The 21,583-nt window shown below is 34.0% G+C and overlaps 1 protein-coding gene across 27 annotated transcripts in view; it reads left to right on the forward strand.

Annotated features, from left to right (window-relative positions):
- The window catches only part of RIMS2 (regulating synaptic membrane exocytosis 2), a 466,103-nt gene that overhangs the window by 362,032 nt on the left and 82,488 nt on the right, over positions 1–21,583 (forward strand). For 6 of the 27 annotated variants that reach the window (XM_061995371.1, XM_061995378.1, XM_061995368.1 and 3 more), the window contains 2 exons: positions 5,885–5,917; positions 19,032–19,132. The exons of 14 other annotated variants lie outside the window; for them this stretch is intronic. In XM_061995371.1, the coding sequence (XP_061851355.1) occupies positions 5,885–5,917; positions 19,032–19,132 (134 nt within the window). Of the gene's footprint in view, positions 1–5,875; positions 5,918–15,212; positions 15,249–19,031; positions 19,133–21,583 lie in introns of all 27 variants that reach the window. 7 more of the 27 variants (XM_061995375.1, XM_061995369.1, XM_061995370.1 and 4 more) reach the window with 3 other exon arrangements.

The following is a 21,583-nucleotide window of genomic DNA, read 5'->3' on the forward strand; positions in this document are numbered from 1 at the left end:
AAGGGTAAAATTGCAGAATCATAGATTAAGCATAGCATCACAATTCAAGCTATGTCTTGAATATGTGTGCCCTTTCTTTAGCTGATGCCAGCACTCTGTCAAAGAATATTGCATTCTCAGGACACCACAGAATCAAAGAGCATGTGGATTAGTTATTTGTTCCCACCCAATATTATTAAGCATTTCTACTTTCAGCACCCCTGTCTCTGAGCTGTAATAGATGGCATATGAAAGTGAATAATCTCTAGTCCTCTAATAACATTTCCTTGATCAGTGAAGAACAAAAAATCATAGCATGCAAACATTTTCACAGAGTTTTGCATTTTTAAATGTGAGGCTTCAAGAGTCAAAATTCGAAAAGAAGTAGACTATGTGTAGGGAATGCATCCTTTACTGATAAAGATAAGGTTAGACAATATGCTGTTGTTCCTAATACTTAATCGTGAGTCTCTCTTGAACCCATTAGGGATATATAAATGGAAAAGGAACATTGTTTAGAGCATCAAGTTAGTGATACTCATTTCTGTTTTTTGTCATTTGTTTTTGAAATGTTCAATCAGTCTCACTATCCAGAGTTTTGGAATTTGATAAAGTCTAACGAGCTATGTCTCCATCAGAGATGAAGAGAACCATGGGAAAATGATGATATATTTAAATATGATTGACTAAAAGGAAGCAGAATACTTAAAATTAACTTATACATCTCAGAATGCAATCAAGTAAAAATGGGATGTCCTTGTAATAATTTGGGGGAAAGCTGTATTTATTTGATATAGTACCAATATATGATAACAAAGGTAGGTTATATATATCAGAAAATACAAAAGCAATGTAATCAACTCTTTATACATATTAGCTTTCAATTTGAAGGGATTGTGGCTTGTTTTATTTATAGAACGGTTATGTTTCTCTCCTGGGTGCAAGCAGGCTTTGACTGGACATAGACAAAGCTTTTCAGAAATAATTGTAATGTGACTATAATTTTGTAGTTTTATCTATTGCTGTGGAATCAGTTGAAGTAGTAAAATAGTAATGAAAAATCAAAACAAAGTGCTGTTTTTAGAAAAAAATGTTAGTCAGAATTGATAGACATATCTAGATATGATAGATATAGAGATATTATATAATAATAAATAAAGATATAGTATATCAGAGATATATATAAAATTGTGAAAAGGTAAATGTGGTTAGAAATGGGCAATGACTGAGGCTGAAAAGACAGTGATGTGACAAAGAGAGAGAGAGAGGAGCACAGTGGTACTTCATATTAACAACATCATGAGCACTGGATAACTTTAAAATTACAATTAAAGAAGGCTGGTATAAAATTACCAACTTTAGAAAAGGAGAGGAGCAAAGCAGAGTTATGGACTTTTTTTATGGTTGTTGAAGAGGAAAATGACTGAGCAGTAGCACAGTTTTCAAAAGAAATGGATTGGGAAAAGGCAGAATAAGCTACAGAAAAGGGTTTTATGAGCATGTTGTGGAACCAGAAAAGCAGTGAAGTGTGTAAAATTTAGAGAGCTACATATCAAATCTATGAGGGTCTTTTAACCTATGAAAAGTGAGAAATAATGTAGATTGAATATATGGCGTGACTAATTGTTTTCTTGGGAAAAAAAAATAGTGTCTGCACACTTTCCAGGGACTTAATAAATGATGCATTTAAAACTATAGTCCTCTCATGTACTTGCTTGTTTTTAAATTTGCTTACAATTTTTCCCATATAACTTTGAAAGACAATATGCCTTGTTTATAACAAAGAATAGGATTCAAGAGAGGGTGAGAATTACAGTTCCAATGTGAGCAGGGCACCGATGTAGTCAAATATTGTACTTCAATGTCCTAGCCGCATTGCATTAATCCAGGATACAATTGCAATGTGTGATGAATCACAGAAAGTGGCCTGAAAACTCTAACAAACCACACACTTTTTGTATATAGCCTTTTTTCTATTTTTTTGTGTGTTTTGCAAACCATTCCTGCAGTCTTAAATATGTGATCTTCTGATTCTGTAGGTGGTAAAACTTCTCGACATCACTAGGATAAGAGAGATATCCGATTTAGGATACTCACCTTTATTGACAATAGAGGGTATATTTCTATCTATGCTGTTGTGTTTCTAAAGTAGTATTGATGTTTGACTACCTCAATTATCTAACTTCTTGGTGAGATTTATTATCTTTTCAGAATTTATGATATTTTAAATCCAATGTGCAACTACAGTGCACTAATATTTTGAAATGTTAATATTTTATCACTTCTTCTCTGATAAAATTATACAGTGAACTTTATTCAGAGAAGCAAAATCATAAAAGCTCTCTCTGTGAAATCCTCATTTAGTTTATCCCTTGGGACTTCTGAAGAAGTATTGAGGTCTACATGGTTTTGTTTGAGAATATTTGCTGAAGATTAGTTGTGTGGTGTGTTCTCCCTTCTCTGTTATCCTTGCCCTTGGGTAGGAATAACATTTTCCATATTCTTGCTCGTATGTAAATAGGCTCCATCTACAGGAAGCATAACTGGAAGATACGTCTTAACGCCATTAAAGATGATTATGGAAAACTCATTTTACTCAAATTCTCAATGTAGTCAAATAGCTTTTAATTCTAAATCTTTTTAAAAATATTTCTGCTCATAACTATTCTACTGTCTATTCTTCCTCTTTTATCTGTGCTTTAGCATTGTGGAGTTTGAAAGGTGTCAGGGAATACCTTTCCTGAGTCAGATGTATAATGTCATTCTTCAGGTGTGATTGCATCCAGACTAACAGCATATTTATGGAACATATAGACTCGATGGAACATTTCTGTCTTAAAGTATCCTCTGTGTTTTAAGATTATGCCTATTTGATCATGCTATTTCACATCTGATTTCATGAAGAGTGTCCAGAAATGAGGCTTTCCAAATTTGGAAGTCATCAAAGTTTCTGAGGCCATGTATGCAATTAAATATCTTTGCTTTTAAGGGGAAGAAAAAACTGAAATTGGGAAAAGCTTTAAGTTATAACTCACATCTCTTTGTCCTACATTGCTGTTAGAATTTTATCTGGGCATGGTTGTTGTGTAAGGTTTCAAGTATGTTTTTTGTGAACAATAAGTTCCTAAATACTTGTCTTTAATAAGTGATATTACTTACAATGAAAAGTTTTATATCAAAGGATGAGAAACAGGTTATATTCGTTTTGTTTTATTCAGACTTGCAGTACAAAACCTGTCTTTCATTTACTTTCTAAGTTTATTTATTGAGAGTTTCATATGTTTTAAAATATGTGTATAGTACCATTATACTCTTCTGTGTCAAGATGAACAGTTTTTCCAAATAAGTGCTGGTTGTACAACAAAGCAATAACTATGGAAGTGAAGACTGCCTATTCACATTAAGTAAATTTAATGGAATTTTATTCTGTGATTTTGTTCTCAGATTTTAATGTGCTTCTGTCAACAAAGATTTATTTTAGTGGATTCTAAGCTACAGAGCCAGAGAATTTTCAGACTACTGTTTGGGATTTATAGTATGGCTTCTTAATCTGGAGGAGATTGATTCATATAAGTGCTATTGTGTCTAAATTCATTGATCTATTAGTATTTCTTATCACTGTTAATTGAAAGCAGTTGGTGCATTCCCATGCCACAACTTCTACTAATTCATGAATATTTGCAAAAATTAATACAACAATGTTATAAGCTGTTTATCTTAAGAGATGAAATATCAGAAGAATGGATATCTACAGTAGAAGATACCTATTATCTCTTTTTTCTCTCTATCTTCTATTAGAATTATTCTTCTAAAACTTTGTAGATACTTAAAACTAAAAGGTATTTGTAATTAAAAATTTTGCTCCCACCTTCGGCCATAAATATTTTTTTCTTAAGAAATACTTTGCCCAAAGGCTTTTAAAAAACGTAATTAAAAAAAAAAAATATTGGTACATGTGACTGATATGCATCTAAATACTGGACATTTGGTTCTAAAATCTTCAAAGGGATCTTCCCTGGTATTCAATTGTGTCCATGCTGAGTGACACAGATGCTACTAGAATGCCTTGCACTACTGTACCAGGCATACTCCTAATTTAGAAATAATATGATTTAAAACATGCTTTGAAAATTTCTTGAGAAGGATTTTTGTCAGTGTGATTGATATCTGTTTCAAAGCTATGTGTTCTTGCATATTAAAAATAATAAGTAGAAGGAAATCACAAGAGAGACTCTGTTTTTGGCACAGTAGGAATGCTCCATTCAAGGCTATAGATGTGTAATAGAAAACATTTGCAGAGAATTTTAAGTACTTTATCTGGGTTTTTGTGATGGTAATATTTATTTATTTAACAGTTATAGCGATTATAACTACTACTATATTAAGACAAACTCTAGCACATCAGGAAGAACCAGACCTTTGCATTTGGTTATTTGTATTTTGTTCTATGGATTCATTGTACTTATATAAAAATATATTGATACACATTACATTTTTTTTAACGTGACAATATATAGCATCCTTTGTCCAAAATACCAGCTGCTCAGCTTTCATATTACGTATCTCATATATAGGACTTATGTGCCAGCTATAGAATAAAACCTTTTAACTATAGAACATATTAGTTATCAAATGAAATTTAGTAATGTCTTTCATTTCATTTTTTTATTCATATGGTTTATTCTAAATTTTCATTTTTCAATGATATCATCATATTGACTGTAAAATATGGATAAAATGATAAAATGTTTTTGTGATGTAAGAACTTTTCTGGAATTCTTAATCTAACATTTGCAGTATTAATTATGAGCAATTCTTTGTGACTGTAAATAAACTGCAAGTTGAAATTAGATCAGAGCTTATAGTTGTTTAGGTTGGGATTTAAATTTTTTTTTAATGATTTTTGGAAGAGTGCATTTGTCTAGTGATGGCAGTTTCACAGTTCTTTGTAATTACTACTTTTCAAGATAAATTCTTTCCATTCTTCTGCTACAAACATATTTTCGGTACAGAGACTGACACTGTCCTTCAGATGTTCTCCGTGTCTAGAACGGCAATGGGTTTTTGAATGTGAAGTAATAAAGTGAGTAATGAGATAGTTGCTTTGGCATTGAACTTGCATGCATTTGCAGTAACTTGGACTTGTGTGAGATGAGAGCAACATTTGGTCCTGAAAAAGTATCTGCTGAATTGACCATGAGAGTTAAAAGCTATACATCTCTTTTCTCATCTTCTACAGTTTGGTCTTGATAATATTGCCTTTGGCAGAGTGTTACAATAGTGCAGTCCTTTCCAGAGTGTGTTATGTGGATTCTGAAATTCCTGAGCTTTTATATACTTTTGGGAAAAAAAAACCAAACAAACAACCAACCAAAAATAAAAAAACCCCTGTTTTTCATTTTGAATATGTGACGTTCTTTGCAGCATAAATTACAACAATTTAATAATTAAAAAATCTAATAATAGACTTTTCATTGGTTGCTCAGTACCTGAAACAGAAAAATAATGCTTGCATTCAAGTAGATAATGTTACAAAAATGTGAACAACTATGAACAAAACTGGTTATGCTAGTTAACATATCTTTTACAATCCAGCTTTTTCTTCAGCTTCATTGCAAGGATTGACTTTGTTGTCAATTATAACTTTTATTATTTCCTCAGCTCTTATACTAACCCTGTCTTTACTGCTCTTTTTCAACGACTGTAGTTTAACCACTTCCTTCTCAGCTTTCTTTTTCCTTCTGGTATCTGTGTTAATTTTTTTTCCCATTTACTAACTCTGCTCTGCAGACTTCTTTCTGAAACAATTTTTGGCCCTTTCCCTCAGTGTCAGTTTTAACCTGAATACATCCTCTCACGCCCATCTCCTTTGTCTATGTCTGTACTTTACACGATGTGATCACAGAAGAAGCGGAATCATCCAGGAGAAGAAACTCAGGTCTGTCTCTTCTACTGCTTTTCTCTGTGTTACTTTTTTTCATTTTACCTTTCCTATAGATATTATCACAGCTCACCTCACATACTTTTCACTCTCTTCCTCCTCAATATATTTAAACATTGACAAATTGAAAGAATTTAAGTTTAACCTGCTTACGTAATTTTAATTAACATAAACTACGACTCTACAAAGTGTTAAAAGATGACTGATTACCTGTCCTATACCTTAAGATTTTAAACTGATTCTATTTCTACCATATCAGTTCTTATTTCACCTCTCCATTATCTGTAAATTAGCCTTTATGTATCCAAGCAACACATGAAAAAAATCTATATTTTGCATTTTAAAACTGCCACATAAAATACAGAAACTCTGTCATAACTAGTTATTTTTCACCCTGGGGCAGATATAAGCTGAGAATAGAATAATTTTATCATGTTAAATTTAATGCACTGGAATTTCAAACTTAGCTTTGTTGAATAAAAACTTTTGAAAAACATTGTTTAGGTCACAAACAGCATTAAAGCAAACGTACTATGCACTGATAAATTTAACTGTCTGGTACATAAATGCAAAAGCATGGTCTGCAATACAGTTGCGAAAGTTATTACTACTGCTCATAAACTCAGGAGCAATAAGTTTATTTTGTGTGTAATAACATGGTTTAAAATATACCCTTAAAATGTGTTGTCTTTCTTTTTTTTACCTGAAGGACAAAATAGCTCTCATGTTTCAGTACAAGAAACTTTGAGCAGCTGTACACAGAACTAAGGCATTTCAAAGGCATAAGATGTTTTCCCGTTGTTTTAATATGTGCTTTAAAAAGTGTGGAAGTAGGTTTGTCCATTTATAGGTTTCAATAGGAAATGGTTTTCACAGCACCAATGCTACCAAATATCCACATGAATTAATGGATTAGCTATTGATTTTAGGTGTTATTAGACCAAGAGATGTTGTGAAAGCTAAATACCTGAATATAAGGATATTCTATTGAAAGAAAAATATTATCATATCTTCTTATTGGATATTATAAGATCTAATTACAAAATGAGAAAATTTTATTCCCTGAAAATATCTAGTATTTTTTTTCTAACTGAAATGTCTTATGAGAGTTCATGCAATTCTTTTGTTGTGTATTTCAAGCACAAAACAAATAATAAAATTATATAAATGTTTTCACCAGACAGCAGTATATTTTTGTAGACTCTATAATCATAGAATCATAGAATGGTAGGGGTTGGAAGGGACCTTTAGAGATCATCTAGTCTAACCCCCCTGCAGAAGCAGGGTCACCTAGATCAGGTTGCAGAGGAACATGTCCAGACGGGTCTTGAAGACCTCCAAGGAAGGAGACTCCACAACCCCTCTGGGCAGCCTGTTCCACTGCTCCCTCATCTGAACAGTGAAATAGTTTTTTCTTATATTTAAGTGGAACTTTTTGTGTTCCAGCTTCATCCCATGACCCCCTATCCTGATGCTAGCTACTACAGAAAAAAGTGCTGCCCCAACCTCCTGACACTTACTCTTTAGATATTTATAAATTTTAATAAGATCTCCCCTCAGTCTCCTCTTCTCCAGACTAAACAGCCCCAGTTCCCGCAGCCTTTCATCATATGAAAGATGTTCCAGTCCCCTGATCATCCTGGTGGCCCTGCACTGGACTCTCTCCAGCAGTTCTCCATCCCTCTTGGACTGGGGAGCCCAGAACCAGACCCAGTAGTCCAGATGAGGCCTGACCAGGACAGAGTAGAAGGGAAGAAGAACCTCCCTTGACTTGCTGGCCACACTCTTCTTGATGCCTCTCAGGATGCCATTGGCCTTCTTGACCACTAGGGCACATTGCTGGCTTATGTTTAGTTTATTATCAATCAGGACTCCCAGGTCTGTCTCTGCAGAGCTGCTCTTCAGCAGTTTGACTCCCAGCCTGTACTGGTGCATGGGGTTGTTCCTTCCCAGATGCAGGACTCTGTCCTCTTTGAGAAACAAATATTTAACAAGCTTGTTCTTCCGTTAGTTACTCTCTGCCTTCGGAAAGAAGCAGCACAAGTCAGGATTGATTGACAGAAAAACAAGATATTATTGAGCGACTGCCGTGTAATGACTTCTGTTTGTGTTGGGTTGTGATTCCCAAAATGGAGCCTCTAGTGTTATTTGCCTCTAGATTAATATTATTGTCTATCTGAATATTCTTCTAAGATTTATTCCTATATAAGTATAACTGAAAGTATATATATATATATATATGCATTCATTAACACACATAGTTATCTATACTGAACATTTGTCCTTGTTGAACCTCATGAGGTTCCTCTCTGCCCAACTCTCAAGCTGGTCGAGATCCCGCTGAATGGCAGCACATCCTTCTGGGGAATCAGCCAGTCCTCCCAGTTTGGTGCCATCAGCGAACTTGCTGAGGGTACACTCTGTCCCCTCATCCAGGTCATTGATGAAGATGTTGAACAAGACTGGCCCCAGAATCGATCCCTGTGGAACTCCACTGGCCACAGGCCTCCAACTTCACTCTGTGCCATTGATCAGCACCCTCTGGGCTCTGTAATTCAGCCAGCTCTCGATCCACCTCACTGTCCACTCATCCAAGCCACACTGCCTGAGCTTTCTGATTGAGGATGTTATGGGAGACAGTGTCAAAAGCCTCGCTGAAGTCAAGGTAGATGACATCCACTGCTCTCCCCTCATCTAGCCAGCCTTTTATCAGGTTGGTCAAACAGGATTTCCCCTTGGTGAATCAGTAATGACTTAACTGTATTTTCCTTGGGTGAAGGAAGCGTATTGTGATGGAGAATTTTCACAGTTTGTTTCTAAAATCATATTTTGGAAATAATATAATATTTTTCATAGGATTTAAGTATTGTGAAAACAATTATGAAGACATACAGCTGTTCATCCCTACGCATTGGGTATGGGCAATGGCAGTAAGCCCCTTCCTGTCAAAGAACCTCAGTGACAAAGCATACATCTTTCTTTTCATCAGTAAGATGGTTCAGACCAACCAGTTACCATTGTGCCAGAAATTACTTGCCATTAAAACTAATATTTACTGTGGTTGAGATACAGAAAATGTTCTTCAGCCTTGCAAAATGAATCTAGGCCTAGATACAAGCTGCCTCAAGTATCTATACCCAGCATCTGAGCATCAAAACTATGTAAAGGCTGATCCATGAGAGTTTAAAGGCAGTCAGTGCACATTTAGCAGAAATAGTGCTGGTTAATTAATTCTAGGTTTATTCTAGGATGAGAAGGGATGGAACAGTGGTGCCTGGTTGTTGCTGCTGTAAGTTAGAAGGTGGAGTAGTGAAGACAGCTGTATTAGTAAAAGGCCATGAAGGGCATAGAAATAGATTCAAGTTGTTTTCCGCAACATCTGGAACACAGCATTCATTTTAAGAGCACATAAATAAATGATTAGAGATTTTACTAGCTTTGAGAATGAAATTCAAATAGATAAGGACTTTGAAATATATTTTTCCCCATGTTTTATGATCTTATGATATTGGCTTAAATCTGCTGAAGGACAAACAGTAAAAATATCAGATTATGTAATTAAAAAAGGAGAGCATAATTGTTCAAAAGACAGAATAGCATATTTTACATATATTACATATATTACATATATGTAATATATTACATATATTTTACATATATAAGTTTTTATCATTAAAGACTTGCCAGTTTAATTTATCATTCTCCTTAGTCCTACATGCAGATGCATACACAACTGTTGATTTGTGGGTTTTTGGCTAAGTCTCTGGTTATTTCTGGTTTGAGATACTTATAAAGATCTTTTGCATTCTTAGGATGGCTGAAGAATCTCTATTCATATCTGTTTACTTTTTTCAAAGCAGACCCACACTTATCAAGCATTTGTGCCTATATTTTGAAGTGACTATATCAGAATGTGAAATATTCTGTGGTTATAGTGTGGAGTATACCAGTGGTGGGAACTCTGAGGAGCTTGCATGCTTGGCAAACAGGATGTTGGAGAGCTTAACAATAAGACTGTGCTCAGGCTTTCATGAAAACAATGTAGAGTTTATTGCATGGCTGATCTGAATGGATTTTTCTGAGTACAGGATGTAAGGGTCCACCAAACTCTCAGATATTTTTATTCTACATTTTCAAATCCTATTGCATATCATTCATGTAGGGAAATTGACCAGAATTCTTCATGTGTTTTAACTAATAGTCCTCTTAGTGCCTCTTTCTTTCTTCCTTTTTCCTTGTGTGTGTTCAGTATTTTTCAGAGGCTGCCAAAATTTATGTACACATTTGTATGAGGCAGCAAGGAAAAACATCGCAGAGTACCCTACAAAAAAATAATTTTGGAAAAGGATCGACACGAATTAAAAAAAAGCTGCTCATAGCCATAAGCATTACTTTATTATAATAAACATGCAAAATAGAACTTCTCAGCTTGATTCAAAAAACCTTTGTCCTATAACAACTGCACTGATCTACTCCTTCTGATAAAGACATGGGCTGACCTGGTCAATTTAGGAATCCATGATTCTAGAGAATCTTTAACTTTCTAGCTTAGATTACCACACCATTGTATTCAATTCTTTTACTAAACAATGCCATGTATTCTGAAAATAATCCAAAGCAACACTATTAACATGGTTTAACCATCGTGGTTGGATTTTTTTTTTTTTAAATTAGTGAGAAATGTCCCCTGGGCTTCAGTCTTTGTTCAGTGTTTTAAGTTTGAAGCCAAGAAGAAAAAAACCAAACAACTAAACCATCAAGCAATTCTCAAATAGAAAACAGACATTCTCCCCTGCTAGGAAGCTGGCTAACTGAAATTGTCTTCATTCTAGCATTCCCTTTTATGGACAGTAATTGACATTTCCATCTCGTTTAAACAGCAATATAAAACCTCTTTCTTGTTTTTGAGGTCTTTTTTCCTTATTTCGCATTCTGTAGAACCATACTCTTTTTCATTCAGTCTCTGATGTGGATCATAGACTTCCTGGAAAGTCCTTGCTTACTGCAAGAACAACCCTTTTATATTTCCCACACACTGGACATAAAGCCCTGGAGTGAAGCTCAGCCGCCATTTATATCACACATCACCTGATATTTTACTAGATCTGCAGCAGTTATGCAGTTATATTTTTCAGACTGTAGACAGCCAGAATGACCAAACTTGGAAATTTTTAGCTGTAGAATTGAAATGGAACCACTCTGGAAACAGGAGAAAATTTAATCCTTTGACTGCAAGACCTTTAACTGACAAATTTTGATGTTCAGAGCAAATAGATTTTTATATATATATATTTTGCTTTTAGGAGACAATCTTGTTTTCTTTGCCTGTTTCAATAAGAATATTGTTTCCGGGATTTTTTTCAGTGTAAAATTTATTTTCCTATATTCTCATAAATAGAATTTCAAGAGAAATCTCTAGTAAGAAATTTGGCTAGCATTTCTAAGAGTACTTACCATATACTTATGTATATACTTTATTTCTAAAATAATGTTATTTAATAATTTACACTATTTTTAAAACTCAACCACAATATTCAGTAAAGCAATTCAGAGGCTAATTTATCCATTCTAGAAATAAAATTGTTAGTCATATTGATCCTTTTAAATGTTTGCAAATATGAGAAATAGAAGCATAAAACATTTTAGTATCATTGTCCCATCTTACACCTGAACTCAGAAACAAACAAGGAGTTCCATGTCTGTCTGTTGTAATAGGATGTATATCCTCCAGTGTTAGAGGCTGCAATTTCTTTCATTTGAAGTAAGGAAAATTTGTTTTAGGCCTTAGCCTGAGCTGATATCCATCTCTTTCTTATGGATCCCAGGTAAAAGCACTATTCTGAACCAGCCTATTGAATTGATTCCTGCACATTTGAAAATTAATATGCAAGGGACAGTTCAAGAGACAATCAGATGGTAACTGCAAATTTAGGGCAGTCGGATGTGACAGATAAAGGAACCATGGGAGGAAGACTATTAAGCTCAGCACCTCCCAGTGGTAACCTTTAGGCTCTCCCTTGTTCTCCCAAGGGTGCCAGCAGTTTTTGAGCAATTGTTCAACGCTGACATGAGTGTCTATGGCTAGAGAGAAGTCTGATATCCTGCTTCTTCTGTTGAACTATTGTTCTCTTCAGACACACACAGTGATGGTCTTGTTCTACTCCATGGTGTTTGAGGTCCCTGTTCCATGTGACTTCTTGGGGTGAATGGGTGAAGCCTGCACGAGTGCATTGTCCATGGAACCTCCAAGTTCCCATCAGAACAGCAGAGCTCGTTGAATTAAGGCATTTCTGATAAAATAGACTTGATAAAAGCCATTTTAGATCAGTTTTAGTTCTTCTTAAGTCTGCTCTTGTAAGACACTCTTTTTTTAGAATTCTTCTCTGTTCATTTTGTCTTCCAAATATGGTTAAATTAGAATATATCTAATAGATGCCTATTAGATATATTCACAGAATTACAGAGTCACAGAATCCTAAGGATTGGAAGGGACCGTGAAGGATCATCTAGTCCAAATCACCTGCCAGATCAGGGTTGTATGGCCATTCCTTCTATATTATGAAATATCAGTGGTCATTATAATTGCAATGTCAACCATGATGCTTGAAGAACATTTTGAGAGAGGATCTTTCAGCATCTATCCTTATAGTTCATCTCTATAATCAATATACTTCAATATATCTCCATTCTGATTAAACTGAACATATACAGTTTTCCATAGTGTACAACGTCTCTTTCATGAAAGCATAATTGTTTTTCTCCAAATTGTTTAATTCTAAAAAGTTTCAATTCTTAAATTGAAAGAATTCTACCACAGGATACAGTATATATTTTTCATTTTTTAAACCAATTTTAATTCAAGTGATGTAAAAAAGTATTGAATAATGTGAAGCTATTGAAGAAATCATGTAAATAGAAATAGATCAAGAGATCAAGATTTAAAAAAAATGACCGGTGACTTTGTCATTTTATGTTATTCAATTTGAGACATTTTAAAATAATCTCATAGAGATTTATTGGGTTTCAGCATTTTCAAGACATTAAGGCTTTTTGGATTTGAGAAGCTGTTAACTGAAGGAAACAAAGCAATTAACACAGTATCAACATTCTGAACCTGCTCAGAATTTTTTGAAGAGGTGACGATTCGACCTATATGTGCTGTGAAGATCTATGCTGTTCAGAAGTTAGCATTGCTTTATTTGTTCAATGGACAATACTGACACTGTTCGGTCTGCTATTTCCCACCTAACTGAGATCTTTCTCAATTTAATCTTCTACTCTTTCTAGTACTTCTTCAGACAACTCTTCACAATATAGCTGAGACCTCAGTTTGAAGGGCAGGGCCTGTCTTGTAAAAATATAAAGGATTTATTTATTGTAGAGATTTTTAATAAATTTCACATCACTTCAATTACACTTTTAAAATTCAAGAATCTAATATGATTTTATTCTTGCTAATACTATGGTAATTTTTTTCTGTAAGTCATTTTGAAAATATTTTTCCATATGCGTTTTAAATATGGAGCAAGAATAAGTGAAAGTTGGACACGTTTCCTGTTTCCCTTATTTTGACATCTTATTTGAAAACTTATGGTTGAAAGACATCTAGACATAAATATGAATGGACTTTAAGCATTTCTTAAAATGAATTAGCTTCTATAGTATTAGATTTCTGTATCAAGAAGATAATTAAAGGCAAAGTAAAGATTCGTTTTCACCAGACATATGAAATAACTTGGAAGTGTCATCATTTTGTCTGAGCTCAAACCCAAGGTTATTTTAACGACTCTTAGACTTTCATCTATTTTGCATTTTGTTGAATCAGTGGTATTGCTATCAAATTTCTTTCTGCTTTAGAAAGTAATGAGGCAGTAGACAGTATTGTCCTTGTATTTTTTAGATTGGAGACCACACATTTGGAAAAAAAAAAAAAGTAAAATTGAAAGCCTGGATAGGAAACACAACTTTATCTCTCTCTCCCTCTGCTATTGTCTTAGCAATATTCACAACCCACGTGGATAACACAGGCAGAGGAACCACCATGATTCGACACAAGATGAGATGTTTGATCCTATCAAAGTGTGGCACATTATTTATGCCATCTGCAGGAGAATATTTTCCTTTCTTACATTTCTTCTTTTCCTCAGTGCAATTCTTCTTTAAGTATAACTTCATCCTCTGCTTTGATAGTCATCTACATGTTGGTACTGCCTTAAAGTACAACAGCTCTGTTACTCTCTTCAGTTTCTGTACTATAAAGTAGATCATAATTTTGTAAGAAAGCCTCAATAACCATTAATTCTGGAAAAATATTTTATTCTAATAATGCATGCTATTTTTTATTTGCAGTTTGGAGGTTTTTACTCCATATTCATGAGGTTGTTTTGATTGAATTAAATACCATTTTGGCTTACAGTAAGAAAAAGGAACAATATGTCTGTTTAAAAGAGAATGTATTTCTAATCAAAGTAAATTTCATTTGACTTAAAATTCTTTCACATTACCAAACTTGGATTTCAGAGTGCCTTGTTTATGGGCTGCCAAACTATTTGATAGGTATCCCGTGTATTTTAATTTCTTTGTGACAAAGGAATGCCCTGAGCAATTTACAGAATTTGATATGCATTCAGAATATTTGTTGGCATCAGTTAGCTGGATTTATGTGTGTGAACTGTGTTCAGAGTATTGCTGTTAGTGTCTTTTGGCCTTCATAATTGTAAACAAGCAACAGTAATATAATTATTAAACCTTTTAACCTGTAGAAGCTACAAGAATTGATTCAACTAATGAAGATTTAAAGTAATTACTGAAAACTATTCCAACATATACAATTTTTATGCTTGAAGAGCATAAAATGTGTGCACATCTTATAATAAATTAGCATATAATGTGTGTGCACAGCATAAGACATACAGCATAAGCAAACTTTTTACTTTTACTTTTGTGTCATCCTATTCAAGGAAACTCTAAAGTACCTATGTCTGCCACCTGCCTTGCTCTCTTTTGTGTTGAGTGTGTTAATGATTCTGGAAGTGCACAAAATGCCCATGAGTTCCCTTCTGTAAGTCTTCAATAGGAGCACACAAATGTATACAGTAGCATGCAGTGAATATGCCTCTGGATGTAGAGCAGCATACTTGATCAGTTGACTAAACTCATCAAATTAAAATAATTTGGTGGGTTTTATTCATTTTTCCTTTTTAATGCATGATATATATTACTTTTATTATTATTTCTGCATTTTCTCTCCCCTCCTCTTTTTGTTTTACATATTGCTTTCATTTGTTTATAGAAGAAAAGAAAGCAGATCCAGAGAATGGGGATACAGGTAGGGTGACATTCAAAATATTGTCATGTTTTTGCTCTTAAGTTCATTGATCTAGTATATTTAAGCAAATGTGTACTATAGGGTTGGATCGCAATTTTGATGTATTTTGAGAATATCAAAATAAACTCTAGGAAACAGAAACGAAAAGCTTTCCCAAAGATATTTCCTTTATTAACAGAGTCACATTAGAGTGAGAAGTGGGAAGAAAGACCAGAATCCTTAAAACTTCAGTTCTGTCCTCCCCACTACAGGCTCAGTGTGCTCACCTGCACACTGCCTTTTTAATCTCTATTACAGGTTTCTGACTTCCAAAATCGCAGTGTTTCTGCAGTCCCCTCATCAGTTGTTTTCTCCCATGCCTGAACTTCTGTGCCTCCCAAATTTTGTATCCCTCTTGTCGAGGCCTATCCAAAATGAAACCTGTCATAATATTTTAAGAGAAAATCCACTCCTTTATCACAGACTTCCCTTTACTCTCTGTGCCCCAGAAGCCTCACTGTGCATCACACTCTTTTTCCAAACATGTCACCAAAGCCAGCATCTGTAGTAGCTAGAATAGTTTAATAATTTTCCCCGGGGGAGGCAATAAAAGAAAAAATGGGGGAACACAGCTCCCAGCTCTTTTTATTTGTATTTTTTAAAATAGATACATCCCCTTATATACCAAATTACTGTAGAGTCGTTTGCATAGGACTGATATTCAGCTTTGGTTACCAAAATCATGTTAGGAGCTGAAGCTTCCTGCTGCAGGTGAACTGAACTCTCTGGAAGTACTTTCTGTACCTGCTAAACCTCCGCCGCCCACAGGTTTCAGCAAAGTATAGTTTGTGAGCAGAAGTGGAGATCTTATCCCTGTATTTCCACCATAGAGTGCCACATGTATTCACACTGGACCATGTGGATGGGAAGTGCCATGGCACTTTCCTGCTCCAGTCCAGATCACAGCTGCATCTGGCTTGTTACATTGAGATCAGCCTGCAGCAGCCACTAACACTGCACACTTGTTCTGCATGTGTATTAGAACCAAATCTAATCTTCTGCACTATGAACTTTCTACTGCCCTCAGGATTTCTCCTTGTAGCACGTAACTGAATTCAGTTACTCATAGAAAGTAAATTTTTTTTCAAATGAGATTTAATGGGAATTGATTTTTTTTTTTTCCTAAACTTTGTTGCCTTGTTTTACTCTTGAGACTAAAATGAGCCACTGGTTTTGCTTTATTTTGCTGCAGAGGATCCACATCAAGGGCTTATGTATTATACTCCCCTTTTTGATGGTCTATTTCACAGATCATAGAATCACAGAATCTTAAGGATGGGAAAGGACCAACCCCCCTGCCAGAGCAGCACCACCTAGAGTAGGTCACACAGGAAATTGTCCAGGTGGGTTTTGAACATCTCCAGAGAAGGAGACTCCACAACCCATCTGGGCAGCCTGTTCCAGGGCTCCCTCACCCTCACAGTGAAGTTTTTCCTTATGTTTCTTTGGGACTTCTTATGTTCCAGCTGGTACTTGTTTATCCTTGTCATGTCATTGGACATCATTGAGAAGAGCCTGGCTCCATCCTCCTGACACCCACCTTTTACATATTTGTTAATAGTAATGAGATCACCCCTCAATCTCCTCTTCTCCAAGCTAAAGAGCCCCAGCTCCCTCAGCCTTTCATCAGAAGAGAGATGCTCAGTGTGTTTGGTTTTGCAGATCACAAGCAATTTGATTTGCAGAAACCTAACTTTCGCATTGCCAACTGATCATAGATAAGAATTAATATTTTCACAAGTAATTTTGAAAGTTCTAATTTATGCTCAAGAGATGTTATTTCAACACCTCTTTTAATTTCATGAAATTTGGCAGAATATCTGGAGACAATGAGCATTCACAATGATTTCTTAAGAAAAATTTTTAAACATTTACTTTTGGTAAAAAATATCTCCTTTGTTATGTTACTGAAAAATTACAAGTGAATTTGCAGAATGTTAAAACTTCAGCAAAAGATGATTTCCTTCTTTGAGCAAAAGTTAAAACATTTTTCTTCAAAACCACTCATGTGTTACTTATGTCACTGAAAAAATGAAAAATATCACTTTCCAGCATAAAGTTTTTGTTTTCAAGACAAAAAAAGAAAAAAAATCTTTAGAGCGTTTAATCTAGAGACTTAAAAAAAATCACTGCATCTTAATGATAAATTGGCAAATATTTTTTTTTGGCCTATAATTTTTGAGGAAAATTATGATAGGAAAAACTAGATATACATTGTTCTAGGAATTTTCATCTGCTGCTGTCTTTCACATTTTGTTTCTCCTTCTAAAAACACGGTTTCTTCTTTTTCATTGTTTTTTCTTGATTTTATTTTATCTTAAAATATTTTAAGTTTTTTCCTTCATGTTGCTGTAGGAAGTAAAGATGGAGAACTTGAATACAAAAATCAGATGACAGTGTTTCTAAATAACAAATCAGCTTAGCCTTATCGCATTCCATCTTCCTTTCACCTCCTTCCTTCTAGATTTCCTAGAAGGAGCCACAAGATTTAGGTGGCAGGTCTACTAGTGCATACTACTACCATTCGTATTGTCAAGAAAGAGAACTACAAAACTCAGAAGCACTGCAGAGCTCTCATGCAAAGTTCTATTTTACTAATAGAATTCAACTTGGAACACAGGTTTAGATTTTAAACCAGGTTAACATAGTACACTGGAATGTAATATTTCTATCTCAGTTCCATAAATAATGTTTCGATTGTCCAATACATTTGAGGTACAGAAACTTCCATTTATGACTAGTGGAATTCTGAAAAGTGAATCCTAGACAACATTTGTGTTAAAATTATGGAACCTTTAAGACAAATACCAGTCAAAATAAATACTTTTAGCATTTGGTGGATAATGAACTCTTCATTTGTACCATTGTAAAGTGGAAGATAATCAAGTCCGTTTGTGTACAATAGATAACTATAACTTATTTGAAAATTATCATTTTTTTAAATTCTGGACTGTTATCTTCTCATTTTTCTATTTCTCATTCTTTCACTTCAGCTTCGACACTTAACGTCCTTATTATTTCACACAGTAAATTGTTACTATACCAGTTGTTTGGAACCAGCTGCTGTCTGAGCCATATAATAAGAGCCCATCCCTAACTGACACTAATTATATATTTTGTCCAAGAAGAGTGAATCCTGAAATCATTCCAAAGTTGTGTATATTACAATGTGATACAGTGATGCCACTGGGTGGCTCTTTAACATTCCTTTAGACATCTTTAAATTGTTTTGAACATACTAAGAATGTGCTCAAATAGTAAACAGGTCTGCTAACATGTCATTGTTACTTGATTACTAATGTGGTATATGACACTATAACAGATGCAGAACCAGGCATAATGGTTCCCAAATAACAATTCCACCTGAAATAAGCAGATTACATTTGCATTCCTTTTTTTAGCCGAATGACTTGCTTTCTCATGAATATTTTTTGACATAGTACAGTTCTGTTGAGATATTATGTTTCATTGACATTTATTTCTTCCACAAAGTTGGATTCATTTGGATTGTGTAGATACTACAACATCTATTCCGATTTTACTGAGATACTTACCTACAGCTTTCCTCCTCTTACAAGTTTTTGGATATTTTCAAAATTGTATTTGAGAAACTGAAATTATATACACTGTAATTTAAGTAAATCAAATTTTATCCCTTCCTGTTAAAAAATCCATGTGCATAACTTTAAACTTGGAATTAAGGACACTTGTGTATTTATTTTCTTCTCTTTTTTAACTTGACAGGTTCTATGGATGTAGAAGAGAGGAATCGCCAAATGAAAATGAGCAAGTACAAACAGGTAGCAGGATCAGATTCCAGGCTGGAACAAGATTATCATTCTAAGGCAAGGGAGTTTTGTTTTGAAAAGCAACAAAATATGCTAAACTGAAATATATACAATATCCTTTTAGAATGCAATAGATGAGTGGGAGGTTGCTTCTTCAGTAAAAGTTTCTTATGTATTTTATAATGAAATTAGTGGAAATATGTAGCAAAACCCTTAACATAGAGTACTCTAGATTATTAAAATATAAGAAGGATAGGTTAAAGTAAATAAAAGTAGCAATGTAATTATCCATTGGAATGAAAATGCATGATTCAAAATCTCAAAGATTAGAAAAAAAGAGAGTAATTGAGGTGAACCAGTTTCTGCAGGGAGCTGGACTAGATCTCTAAAGGTCCCTTCCAACCCCTACCATTCTATGATTCTATGACTGACAGAGCTATAGAAATCTGTTCATGGCTTTTATATAGTTGAACACAGGATTATCTTGATCTATTGAAAACTGGAAGACAGAGTGTCCCTCTAGTTTAATATTGTCAGTTTAACTCTTGGAAGGATATTTTATACATCAACAAAAGCTTCCACCCTAACTGCGGCAGTTTGCTCAAAATCTAAATCATTACATAGCAGTATGACCTCAAATACACTATCCAAATGTCCTGCTATCTGGAACAAGGTCATGTCATGTACAGTGTGTTAATTAAAATAATCAAGATTTTTTTCAATTGAAACTTCTATTATGCAAAAAAAAAAAAAAAAGTGTCCTCTAAAATACTTCATTAATAGAGGTCAGATTGTAAGTGGAAAACACAAGACATCTGTCCTATAAAAGCTGTCTGAGGAAGAGAAGCCTGATTTAGACTTTTATTTCCAGGATGTATTTCCCTGTTCCATGTTTAAGTTACTGTAAACTGAGATGCTTAAGAAAGAAAACATCAAATTTACTACATGTTATTATTTTTGCAGATAATGTTAATTAATATACTTGATAATTACTTTCTAAAATGTACATTTCAGTGTGGGATAATAGGGGAAAAGCTTTATTGAAGCTCATCATAAAATGAAGAATCCTATTAATGAGGATGGTTAGAACTGACAAAAGTAAAAGAAAACTGGCTTAAAATATTTAAACTATTTAGATGTGCTGCATGATTTTTTGGATATTTTACATATGTAGTTTTTACTACAGAAGGCATGTGATTTTTTATGTAGGAAGGACTTGGTACACTGTCATGTTTAGATGCTTCTTTTATGTTGACATTTATGACAATTATTTCCATATATGTCCATATTGTTGGTTTTGATGAGCATAATACTGTGAGCAGACCTTCTTACAAGTGTTGTCATTATATATACCACACAAATATATACTTTATTTATTGTATGTATAACCAAATATTTTCTGATAATTATGCTGTTGCCTCAATGCTTGGCTGAAATTTGATTAAGGAGTAGGACTGATATGGAGCAAAGAGAATAAATGAGCCCTCACATGAAGGAGGTGGACAGAATATAACTATCTAAGAACATATTTCCTACCTTTGTTTTTCCATTTCACCTACATCATATTATTAGGCCTCATTCTACACCTTTTATCTTTTTAGTTCAAATTTTATCATCAGCATTATTGGAATGTATTAAAGGGGAAAATTAAAAATGGAATTATTTTATTAATATGGTTATTTGTTTATTGCACACATCAAAAATTGTCTCCAGAAGTAAACAGTTTACTCTTCTGACAAAGTCTAGCTTCAGTATTTGAAGCTGAGTTATTTATTCTTTTGATGAACTTGTGGAACTAGACACTGAATATTCACATATATGAATTTATTCATAATACCTTCTTAAAATTGTGTGGTTTTATAGCCATGTAAGAACCATAAATCTCATAAACCACATGAGAGTTCTGCCTTCAATTTTTTACTACCAATGATTCAATTCCCCTTGATTAAGTGCTTATAATATCTAGAGACAGAAATTTAGTAAGTACAGTTTATCTACCTAGTTTCTACAAAAAAAAATCTGAATCATGAACTGAAACATATGTCAAAAGTTGTCTGAAATGTCATGTTCTGTATACTATACAGTGACTTTACTTTTTTAAAATCTAGCACCTGGCACAAGTAGACAATTCAGCATGCCATGTCCAAGAAAAATGTCATTAAGTAGGCATCAAGTGACATTCAGGAATGCTAGCACATGGAATTTTCTTTTACCTTACTGTTTTAATTCTTTATTTAAATGGAAGTCAACAGCAATTTTAAGTCTCTCTTGATGATTTTGAGTTAAGAAAAAGTATTCTTCCTTGCTGAGAAAGCAAAAACTATTATAGTAGATTAAAATAGTCATCCTGTATTATATTTCTCTATTTTTTTCCCAAATCTAGAAGTCAATACTAGAGTCTTTACAGGAAGGTACATACAATTCTGTGATGCATAGTTATACATTAAGAAGCTTATGGGAAACTTTGCTTACAGACATCTGTATTCTTAGAAGCTGCTGAAATATGAA

This window comes from Colius striatus, chromosome 4 (genome assembly GCF_028858725.1).
Source record: "Colius striatus isolate bColStr4 chromosome 4, bColStr4.1.hap1, whole genome shotgun sequence".
In the NCBI taxonomy this organism is placed as follows: domain Eukaryota; kingdom Metazoa; phylum Chordata; class Aves; order Coliiformes; family Coliidae; genus Colius; species Colius striatus.